This window comes from Gouania willdenowi, chromosome 17 (genome assembly GCF_900634775.1).
Source record: "Gouania willdenowi chromosome 17, fGouWil2.1, whole genome shotgun sequence".
Taxonomy (NCBI): Eukaryota; Metazoa; Chordata; class Actinopteri; order Blenniiformes; family Gobiesocidae; genus Gouania; species Gouania willdenowi.
This window is the reverse complement of record NC_041060.1, coordinates 33,891,893-33,904,429: the sequence shown is the minus strand read 5'-3', so window position 1 is coordinate 33,904,429 and position 12,537 is coordinate 33,891,893. Positions and strand designations below refer to the sequence as shown.

Sequence of the window (12,537 nt, the reverse complement as noted above, 5' to 3'; positions counted from 1 at the left end):
TACTCTGTAGCTGGATTTCCTCTTATCACGCTAACTTCCAGGATGTATGCTGTCCTACGACCATGGATTCCTTCTTAGCCGGTTAAATCACCATGGTAACTTAGGCTGAACACACAACCTGGGGCCTTATGTACAAATAATACGTACACACGTTTTAGGTTATGTGTATATCTATCTATACTATAATGACGGAAAGTCTGTGTGCGTGCGTGTGTGTGTAGAGCGAATATCTCCCCGACGCGGTGTCCGTTCGACCTGAAACTTAGTTGACGGGTTCCAAATACCCTAAGTGTGTGGACATGTTATTTTGGAGTAATTTGGTCATTTCCAAATGTTTATTTTAATTTTATTTCAGTTCTGGACTGCACGTCAAGTGAAACCTATTCAGCTTTTGACCTCAGGGTGTGAGGGGGCGCTAGCGCACCATGTGTATCTATTTCACTGCACAGCTCCTCACCCGAGCAAGAGTCACGTGTGCGGCCGGAGCCAATTGCTGCGCACACAGCCAAGCAGACACGGACTGTAAACACACGAGTGAGAGAGAGGAAGATAGTTTAGACCTAAACATAGAGCTCTTTGAATAGATCATTTGAAACCATCAGCCACTGGTGAGTCTATTACAGACAATTTTCTCAACCCGTTCAATTCTCCATCTGGAAAACTGCAGATTCTCTGTGGTGCCGTGCATGGAAGCTAAGCTCTGACCACTCGGTTCTAAGGTATGAATATGAAAATTTCATTTCATTTTATTTATTTTTTTTTCATGGTAATGCAACATAAATTGGTACAACAATCCAGCAAACACAACAATAATACATTCATGAAAAGAAGAACAGGAGTAGGATGAAGAAAAAATCTTATAAACTCCTCCCCCATTCCTAACAAAAACGTTACAAATTAGATGGTCTCACCGATGCCAAAAGATAACAATAGCCCAGAACAGATGTAATCAACTTTCGATTTTAACAATTTTCACTTTTTTTTATTATTTTTTTTATTTTATTTCTCAATTATTATAAATGATTTTGCTGAAACAACAGTTGTTGTAAATTTAACAATTTTCACATTCATCTTTATACAAGTTAAGTATGTGCTGTTTATACTTATATTTGAACAACATTTTAGATCATTTTCTAGAGAGTTCCATTGTATCACCAGATACTGAGACACACATTTTTTTGAGGGTATTTCCTGCAAAAGGTTGTTTTAAGTCATTATTTCTTCTGCTTGTCTCACTGTTTACAGTAAAAAGGGTTTGAAGTCCATGTGGTAACAGACAGTGTTTTGCTTTATGAACAACTAATAAAGTTTGTAAAGAAACCAAGTCCATCAGTTTGAGTAGTCCTGACCTCAGAAACAGTCCTGTGGTATGCTCTCCTGGAGCAACTCCATTAATTATTCTTATAGCCCTTTTTTGCAAAAGAAATAAGGGCGTTAACTTAGTAATATAAGAATTACCCCATATCTCCAAACAATACATTAAATATGGCAAAATAAAGGAGCAATATAGAATTCTCATTGCCTTGTAATTCAACATAAACTTTACTTTACTCAAAACGGCAATGTTTTTACAAATTTTATTTCTTACGTAAGCTATGTGCGACTTCCACTTAAATTTTTCATCAATGAGAACTCCTAAAAACCTCAATTCTGACACTCTCTCAATAGTTATTCCATTTAAAGTTAAATGAACACTATCAGGGCATTTTTGATTTGTGAACAACATACATTTTGTTTTGCTTAAGTTTAACGACAATTTGTTTTTATTAAACCATTTCTGAAGTTGGACCATTTCTTGTTCAACAGTTTCCATTAATGTTCCTAAGTTCTTCCCCGATACAAAAAAATTAGTATCGTCCGCAAAAAGAACAAATCGTAAAATCTTTGATTCCTCACAGAGGTCATTAATATATAAAGTAAAAAGTTTGGGCCCCAGCACAGAGCCTTGAGGGACTCCACACTGTATTGTTTCTAACTTAGATTCATGACCTATATACTCTACATCTTGTTGTCTATTTTCCAAGTAACTACTAATCCAGTTTAAAACTACACCTCTAATGCCATATGTCTGTAATTTAGATATCAATATACCATGATCGAGAGTGTCAAAGGCCTTTTTAAGGTCAATAAAAACTCCAACTGTGTGATTTTTATTTTCCAGTTCTGTCGTAATGTCCTCTGTGATTTTCATCAAAGCCATAGCTGTTGAGCTGGTGTTTCGAAACCCAAACTGATTATCATGTATCAAGGAATGTTTTTCAAGAAAATAATCAAATTTTTCAACAAAGAGTTTCTCCAGAATTTTGGAAAATTGAGAAAGCAAAGATATAGGCCTATAATTTGTGAGACTATGCCTATCACCCGATTTAAAAAGTGGAACAATCTTAGCCACCTTCATTTTATCTGGAAAGAAACCTGTATTAAAAGACAAATTGATTATATATTTTAATGGTCTAATAATACAATGTATAATTTCTTTGACAATATGCACATCTATGGCGACCATGGCTCAGGTGGTAGTGGGTCGTCTTCTGATCGAGAGGTTGGGGGTTCGATCCCTGTACCTGACTATGTGTCGAAGTGTCCTTGGGCGAGACACTGAACCCTAAGTTGCTCCCAGTGGTCGACGAGCGCCTTGCATGGCAGTCCTGTCCCACTGGTGTGTGAATGTGAATGAGCTGATATGTAAAGTGCTTTGAGACTGCTTCAGATAAAGCGCTATATAAAATCAAGTCCATTTACCATCTAAGCCATCACTATCGCATGAATATTTACATTTCAATTTAGAGACAATAGAAATAATTTCACTCTCACTAACTTCACCAAGAAATAGGGATTGTATAACTCTACTTTCACCTATCCAGCTTTTATTTTCGTTATGCAGTGGTATAGATTTAGCAAGATTTGGACCAACATTGATGAAAAATGAATTAAATTCAACAGCCATTTGTACACCACTTACCTCTGTATTCTGTTGGTTCATTAAGTATAATGGCAGACTACAATTCATTTTACTGCCCATAACCTCCCCTAAAACTTTCCACATTCCTTTGATATTACTTTTGTTTTCCATCAACAAATTTGTATAATAATCTTTCATTGCACTTCTCATTACGGTAGTCAACTTATTTTTATAGCCTTTATATTTTTTTTCTGCATTTACTGTCCGATATTTTACAAAGTCGCAATAAAGCTTATTCTTCTTTTTGCAAGATTTCAATATACCCTTCGTTACCCAAGGCTTGTTGTTTTTTTTTGCTATATCATTCAATATTTTTGTTGGGCAATTTTTATTATGTAACCATAGATACTTTTTAAAAAATGATTCATAAGCCTTATTTACATTATTTGTACTATAAACATTTTCCCAGTGTTCTTTCATAAGATCATCCCTAAATGTATTTAGTCTTTCTTCAGTTCTTGACTGAAGAACTCTACTGCACTTTTCTTTGTCTGTTTTTACTTTACAAAAATTAGTTACAAATATAGATAAATGACCAGTTGTATCATTTATCAGAAGACCACTTTTGACCGTTTTTTCAAAAATATTAACAAAAATGTTATCAATTAATGTGGCACAACTGGAGGCTATTTGGCTAGGCCTGGTAATGGTTGGATAAAGGCCTCTGCTATACATTAAATCTAATAAATCTGAACTACTAGTATGATTAGACACATTCAAGAGATTTACGTTGAAGTTCCCGCAAATTATAGACAGTTTATTTTCATTCATCCCAACTAATAATTGCTCCAGCTTGTTATTAAATGCTGTTATGCTGGACCCTGGAGTTCTATATATGCATGTGACAACAATATTCCTCTGTTTATTCATTTCGATCATCGCGGACATCGCACTTAATTATACATATAAGCAAGCCACAATGTAGTCTCCACATTCCTTAATCATCGACTGTTTTATCATTTTCATAACTGTTCAAGGAAAGTCGAAGAGACTCAACGCTGGTTGTTATTTCCCCAGAGGGAGCATGCTTGCTCCTACTGCGGGGGGACTGCCATCCCGCAGCCTGCAGCGCTGAGTCCCAATCCGGCTCTTTTCTTGGGACTGCCATCGTTTCACCAAAGTCCTTTAGACCCTCAGCTGCTTCTCGTGGGTTTTCAAAAGTCTTAGTTTTTCCATCCTGCAGAAACAGCATGAGTTTTGCGGGGTAGAGAACGCGAGACTTGCCTTTTCGCTCCTGGAGTTGTTTCCTTGCGCTCCTGTATTTTGCGTGCTCCTTGAACACTTCGGTGGTGTAATCCTCGTCAAAATATATCCTTTGATCGTTAATACGAATGTCCTTTAGTGACCATGCAGAATGCAGCACTCGTTGTTTCTCCTTAAAACTGCGAAAACAAGTGATGATAGATCTGGTGAAGTCTGCAGCAGCGCGTCCCACGGAGACACCTGTTCCTGCGACGCGATGCGCCCTTTCAATGTAAATCTCCTCCCGGATACGAAGCTGCTCACGAATTAGCTTTTCTATAAACACAATCATATTGCTGCCTTCTGTTTTCTCCGGTGCTGAGTAAATTCTTAAATGATTTCTCCGAGAACGGCCTTCCAGATCCTCACACTTCTCCTCAAGATACTTTTGTTTACGCATCAGATGAAACAGCACTTTAGTCAGATCCATGTTACGGTCCTCGTTATCCACAATCCTCTGTTCGGCGTCATCCACCCTTGTTTTTAATTCTTCAAAGTTCAGCTTTATGTCGCTCACCTCCTTCCTCAGCACACCAAAGTTCCCTGCCGTTACAGTTCGAAATAGTTTGAGTTCCTTCAGTATTTCTGAAGTAGCATCAGCGCTACCAGCGCCCTTTTCCTCCACGCAGGTTTGGCTTGCTGGCGTGGTATCCAACTCGCCTCGTTTTTGGCTTGGTTTTGGCATTATTTGGCGTTCCTTTTTTCTTTGAATGATAACTTGATGTGTCAAGTTGACCTACAGTTTATCTGAGTCCACCAGCAGTAGTCAATATTTCAAGTTTTAGCTTTTGTTTGTCAAGCGTGGCACCGGCTGTTCGGCCATCCGGATATGACGCATCTGTTGAGTTTAAAAAAAAAACAACAAACATATTTATACAAAAAATGCACAAAAACACAACAGAAAGATACACAAATACACATAATGACTCCAAAAAACATACAGTACAGAAAAATACACCAAACAAAAAATATAAAAGTGAGTCAAAAAACCAAAAAAACACATTTATCATGTTCATGTCCCATAGAATTAAACCAGGGAAATTGCACACGCTGTTTTATTTTGCACCCGCAACTAAACCCCTTTATAACACCACAGAGCACAGAGTATGTACACCTCTTTGTACATCCAACCTTCAAACACATACTCATTTGGCCATAATTAACTCTACTTAAGCTCCCACATGAATGCATATTTCAGACGGGCACTGTACTAGTCAGAATATAATGTGCGATTTTTAGGGTTGGGCATAGTTTGGATTATAACAATTCTGATTCCGATTCTCAATTTTGATTCCTGTTCTAATCGATTCCGATTCTTTGAGTTGTGCAGGTCAACAGGTCACAGATTTCACAAGATAATTTTTTTAGCTTGAAAAAGCCTTTACACAGGTTATTTTTATTAATTCACTTAGTTGATATAGTTTAATTTGGTCGCTATAATGTAACTAGAATATTCAATTACAAAGGTTTCCAGCCATAACTGTAAAAGTGAAACTTTCTGAAATAAAACTACAAACAAGTTGTCATCAGTGTAAAAAACATAGAGCTACAGGTAGATGTGAAACTAAATAAAACAAACTCAAACCCTGGAACAGTCATGTGACAAATCAATCAATAGTTCTAGTTTCGAAAGATAATTATTATTCTGGATACAGTGGAAACAGAAACTATAAATATAATTATATTGTCAACATGTTTATATTGTAGGGAACATATTATATACATAAATGTAATTATAGTCGAAAACCACAAAAAACACCACTTTAAATAGATAATAGACTAATATAAGACCTCTTTACAGTTATTTGGGTCAAGTTGCACTTGCGCGACTTGCGGCGATGACGCGCTGGTGACGACATAATCCAAGATGGCGGCGGCCCGGACTACAACCGATACTATGTAATAAAAGTCTTAAAAGACATGGATATAATGAAAAGAGTGGATGGACAGAGGCATAAACATGCAGACTTTCACACGGACACACACAGAGTTATTAAACACACACAGACCTCAGTAAACATGGTAAACTGAACAGGCTTCACCGCTCGGCTGGCACTAGGACCCAGAAGCAGAGTAAGTGCGTCACCTATCCAGCCTTCACAGGCTGTAATATCATCAGTTTATCATTTTACCAGTTATTAGAGCTACTGTCTTTACCAGGGAGATAATATTTATTACTGGTGATTGTTTTCTGGAGTTTTACTGGGATTTTTACCGGTGATTAGTTCATATCTCCTTCTGCTCCGTGGTCCAAACTGAAGTTGTAGCCAGACACACACACACACACACACACACACACACACACACACACACACACACACACACACACACACACACACACACACACACACACACACACACACACACAGAGTGTTGAACCAGTTGTCGGTGCCCAACCCTAATTATGTGTAGGTGGGGATGATGCGTCCATGTGAGGAGGATGAGCCTCCTCACAAAGCAAGGTAGTGAAAGCAATAATATGTTGTGAGGTTTTGGGCCAACCAGATGATCGGGGCAATCCAAAAAGAGCAATAAGGGGGTCAAGGTTCACTGTGCGACCAAGGACCGTTCTCAACGTGTCGAAAGTGGCACGCTAAAATTCAAAAAGTTTGGGGCACGACCAGAACATGTGCATGTGATCAGCTGGTCCTCTCTGAGCTTTTTAAATGTTTTTAATCCGTCTAATGTGAGTCATTCACATGTTGTTTTCTACCAAAGCTCTGTGTGCTGCGATCTCTGACAGGTAGTCAGCTGACCTCTGAGTAACAGACACGATTATGTCTGAATGTTTAGCAGCCTCACATGCACACTGTTCACTGTGACCGACCTCTGTGTGCGTGCGTGCGTGCGTGCGTGTATCAGGCGGGAGACGGTGGGGTTAGTGATTGACATATAGGTAAATAAGCCTGATGTATGCGATCAGAACGTCATATTTTGCTGTCATTATTATCATTATTGTTTGTAGTATTTAGCATTTTCCGTCTCTTCCTTAATCCGCTTCCCACTTCTTAACACACCCACAGTCATTCAGAGAACTGTGTGTGTCGACATTAATTCAAGTATCTTCACTGTTGAATTATCTCTGTCACACATGTCTAATAATAATAATAATAATAATAATAATAATAAATGTCTACTTTCCTGTGTTACTGGTGGTAAGAGCCACAGCTTTTTCTGATCACGCTGAGGGGAATCGCAGCCTCGATCTCATTTTAATATGATTGACATATGACCATATGTGCGCTCTCATCCACGCTGACTCAGATGTTCATAGTTTGAATGTGTTCGTGGATCCAGTCCTATGCACACATTCAAACATCTGAATTTTTACGAGCGTACGCCTGTCTCTAGATTGACGCGTACGCTTTATTCGATGCTTTATTACATTTTTCACATAAGTCTTTGTACATCAGGCCCCTGGTCTGGACCAGGTTTTGTTCTGGGTAGGATCTAAAGTCCCGCCTCCTGACCAATCAGTTCTCTTAGAAAACGAGCTGTCCAATAAAAGGAGGATCATTGTGTGAGAATATTTATTCTTTAATTTACCATGACATCATATAGGAAACAGAGCTGCTCATTTAATCCAAATTTGAATACGATTTCAATTATTACACCCAACGATTACAAAATAATAATAAATAAATAAATAATAATAAAAACGATTATTAAAAACATTATTATGACATGTTTTATTTGCTAAATAAAACAAATCCACTATTTCAGACCAATTATAAAGCTTGGCACACACATGTTATTAATACTAACTTTGAGTTGTTTAATCCATGCAAATGCAAGCTCCTCCCCTCTGCCCCGTCCCTCTCAAAGCCAAAGTTGTTGCTAGTGGTCTTGAAACATGGAGGAGAAACGCAGTAAAAACACTGGTAAACAAAGTCAAATTCTGTTTTATGGAAACACTTTGGGTTTGATGATGAAAAACTACAGCAAAGACGTCACGTGTAACAAGTGTTTTGTTTTGTGCAAAAGTGAATATACTTGATTTTAATGTTTGAAGGATTTTGTTATTTATTTTTTGTCCAAAAAATAAATAACTTTTTGGTTGACGAATAATCATGATTTCAGTTATGACTAAAATAAGTTCATCCATACGTACTCGCATGGATGCGACCTGATAAAATTATCACTCGCACACACTGAAAATATACTCGCATATGCGACCATTTTGGTCGCAGTCTCGAGCCCTGCAAGTGCCTAAAAGTGAAGTGGCTTAAACGAAGCGTCGAGTCAAAGAATTTTGCCTCAACGTATTTTAGTAATCGAATAACTCGAGGAATCCTTTCAGCCCTAATCAGAACCAGGGACAAAATAAAAGTAAAAATAAACTAATCAGAGTGTCTGTTTGTTCTCTGCTTATAATCTCACTAATTAAATCATTAACACATCAATTTCTGCATTAATTACGTCCTGCTTTTACTGCAGCAACAGTGTTGTTCTTGGTCTGAACTATGATTTAAATTCTTCATATTTTTAAAGAATTATTCCTCAATAAGTTGCTTTACACAGTTTTTCTGTGATTGGTCTGACGCGCGTAGCCAGGCTGAAATCAACTCGCTTAACTTAGCGACTTTATATCTGGCTTTGTAGTACAGCTGTCTGACAGAGAATGTTTGGTTAGGTGGAGCCCGCTAACGGAGATAAATCAGGATAAAATTATCAGGTATTGTAGTATAAGCCTGTAAAGATAGGTTCCCCAATTGTGTGTTCCCCAAAACAAACACACAAAATGACAGAAAATAACAGAAAAAAGACCAAAAAATAATGGAAAATACAAAATTTAACTACAAAATTACACAAAATGACTAAAAACACAAAACAAGAATGAAAAACTAAAAAGTTAAAAACTAAAACAACACAAATGAAAGAAGATAGAGAAAATGAAACAAAAAGTAAAAAATGAAAGAAAATACATAAATACACAAAAATGTCAGAAAATGGACAAAATTCAGGAAAATAGACAAAATGACAACAAAAAAGTTCAACACAAAAACATCAGAATTGTCAATACTCAAAATGTGGGAAAATACATGAAATAAAAAAATATTTAACACCAAACTTAAAGAAAATGCCCAAAATATTAAAAAAAAAAGTGAAATACTTCAAATTAAAACATAAATACACAAATGACAGAAATACACAAAAATGAAATAAAATGCATAGCTTTTAGTGACTTTTGCATTTGAAAAAAAAGACATTTTGAGTAACTTTTAGGAACAAACTTCATTATTTCCATTAAACAGCAGAGGGTGAGTTTGAAGGCTTGGTTCAGAACCCCTGGAATTGAGTTACACATTGTCCAAAAATGAAGACTTTAAAGTTGTGTAACATTACATATGGAAGCTATGGTTGTAATTGGTGTCACGTGATCTCCTGCAGGTGATCATCCTCAGCTCTGTTTGCTGAAACCAAAGAAACAAGTGTGCACCAACACCGGCAGGAAGAAGGTGTTCTGTCACAAGTGTTCCAAAGGTTTCTACAAGAGCGCTCACCTGGAGGCTCACCTGAGGTTCCACCTGGGTCAGAAACCCAACCAGTGCTGGCAGTGTGGGAAGACCTACCCCACCTTAATGAGCCTGATCATCCACCAGCAGATCCATGATCGGACCAAGCCGTACCAGTGCTCGTACTGCGACAAGAGCTTTGCTCTGAAGAGGGACTGGAACACACACCATCGCACACACTCTGGCACCAGACCCTTCAAGTGCTGGTTCTGTGGGGACGGCTTCAGCAGCCAGGAGCAGCTGTCCATGCACATACAAACGCACAAGGGGGAGAAATGCTACCGCTGTCTGGTGTGTGAGAAAAGGTTTGTGTCCTACCAGGGGTTCAACTTTCACTGCAAATCCCACCAGAAGCGGAAACTGCTGCCGTGCCCCAAATGCCCCAAAACCTTCAACAGTCTGCAGAACCTGAAGGTTCACCAGGTGACTCACTCAGACCGGAAACCCCACGAGTGTCCCACATGCGGGAAAGGCTTCAAGCTGCTGAGTGGCCTGCGCTGCCACCAGAGGACCCACAAGAACCAGAAGGACTACCAGTGCAGCGAGTGCAACAAGTGCTTCTCCAGCCTCCAGGGCCTCAAGCTGCACAACCGCACGCACACGGGACTCAAGCCCTACGCCTGCCCCGAGTGCGGCAAGAGCTTCACGCAGTCGCCGCACCTAAAGGCGCACATGGTGACACATACGGGGGCGCGCCCATACCTCTGTGTCACCTGCGGGAAAAGGTTCACGCAGTCCTCCCACCTCAAATCCCACATCACGCTGTTCCACGTGGGGAAGAAGCCGTTCAAATGCCCCGACTGCGGGAAGAGCTTCACCATTGCCCACTACCTGAAGATGCACCAGCGCAGCCACACCAAGGAGAAGCTGTACCAGTGCACGTACTGCGAGAAGGCCTTCTCCTACCACAACTCGTGGAGGGCCCACGAGCGCATCCACACCGGTGAGCGGCCGTTCCGCTGCCAGGACTGCGGGCGGACGTTCATCACGTCGGGCTCGCTGCTCAGCCACCAGCGGAGCAAACACACCAGGGAGAAGAACCACTACTGCATCACCTGCAAGGAGTTCTTCTTCACCAGCACGCTGCTGCGCGTCCACCAGCTGGACCACACGGGCGAGCGGCCGCACATCTGCAACTGTGGCAAGACCTTCAAGACCAAAGGAGTTCTGCGCTACCACCTGAAGAGGTTCACGGACCACCGGGCGGCCTAGTGAGGGAGGAGGAAAACACTTCACACAAACGGGAAATATACACAATACTAATCACGTCAAGCATTAGCATTGGTATTAGCATTAGCGAGCCGAGAACATGAAATTGACTTTTTTTCCGTTGAGATTTGTTTATTTTTTAATTCATTCTTTCGAAGTAAATTAATAAAAATAAACTAATTGACTTTCTGAGGATAAAAAATTATTTATTTGTAATTGGAAAAAAAACCACTGTAATTGTAATTCAACATGGGTAATTGAGAATGTAATTGTCACTGAAATATGACCCCAACCCTTCCGTCTTCTGACACTTCGTTCTTTTCTTTTTCTTGTGTTTTAATGTTGTACCGTCACATAAACTCGGTTACAAACGCACACACAGAGGTTGACGAGCGCTGTGTGTGTTTTATTTTCACTGACGGAGAGTAGCATATACAAGCAAATGAAAAATATGTTTTATTTATTCATAACCTTTGCTTAAAATCCTCTCCTGGATTTTTAAAACAAAAGAAATCAGATAAAGACATGGTCTGTGTAGTAAACGTCTCACTAACGTGCTACACACTACAAAGTCAATGAGTTTATACGGTCTACTGAAGTGGTTCTCAAACATTTTTGGCTTAAGTCCCCCTTTGTCCGACAACAAGATTTTGCATCAGAAACAATTTAAAAACAACTATTGAACATAATGATGGAATGAACGAGTGATAAAACACATTTTTAAAGAATTTCATTTTGTAAATAAGTGGAAAGAAACAGTATTTGTTGCAGGGGTTCCCAACCTTTTTTGGATCGTGACCCCATTATGATATCAAGAATTTCTGGCGACCCCAAAGACATTTTTTTTCTCAAATTTGTTTTTGATCATGTTTGATTATATTTCCCAAAATGAAAATATGCAAGACCGATGTTTTAATTTTAACAAAAGAATAGAAATTAAAACATTTCCAAAATCTATTTTAATTTTACATAAATTTCAGGCGACCCCCATATGGGGTCCCGACCCCAAGTTTTTATAATTTTTATAGTTTTTATCATTTCATCTCGTACACTATTTGTTAATTTTCCACTCTTTTCAAGGACCCCCTGTTGTTCCATCTTGTACCCCCATTTGAGAAACACTGGTCTATTATATACTATAAGTACGATTAGAAGGTTGATCTCCAAGTTTCCCAAAGATGCATTTAGAACCTACGACAACAACCTGAAACCCACTGAGGCTAAATGTCTGTGTTAATTCTCCACTTTTGAAGGTTCTGAAACATTTGGTAACACTTTACAGTAAGGGTCCCTTAATTAAAGTTAGTTGATGCTTTATTAAGCATTAATCAACAGTTCATAATCACAACGTATTACCTAACATTAATTAACATATCAGTTCATGCATTAATAGGCAGTTAAATAATGTTTACTGCACAGAATTAATTCAAACATTATGAACCATTAATAAAAGTTACATATTGTAATAAAATATCCTTAAGTATGTCTCTAGTAATCAATTACTTAAGTTGTTTATTAAGTACGTTGTGTAACATCAGCGATTTTGACAAAAGCCTTAATAAATGTTTACAAGTGTCTCATAATGCTTAATAATGCATTAACACTAGT

The 12,537-nt window shown here is 38.6% G+C and overlaps 1 protein-coding gene across 1 annotated transcript in view; it reads left to right on the top strand.

Annotated features, from left to right (window-relative positions):
• LOC114479328 (zinc finger protein 664-like) overlaps window positions 1-11,638 on the top strand; it is a 13,189-nt gene extending 1,551 nt beyond the window's left edge. Inside the window, exon 3 of the mRNA XM_028472971.1 lies at window positions 9,596-11,638. Within this exon, the coding sequence (XP_028328772.1) occupies window positions 9,596-10,932 (1,337 nt within the window). The 3' untranslated portion in view covers window positions 10,933-11,638. The remainder of the gene's footprint in view (window positions 1-9,595) is intronic.
• The last annotated feature ends 899 nt before the right edge of the window (window positions 11,639-12,537 follow it).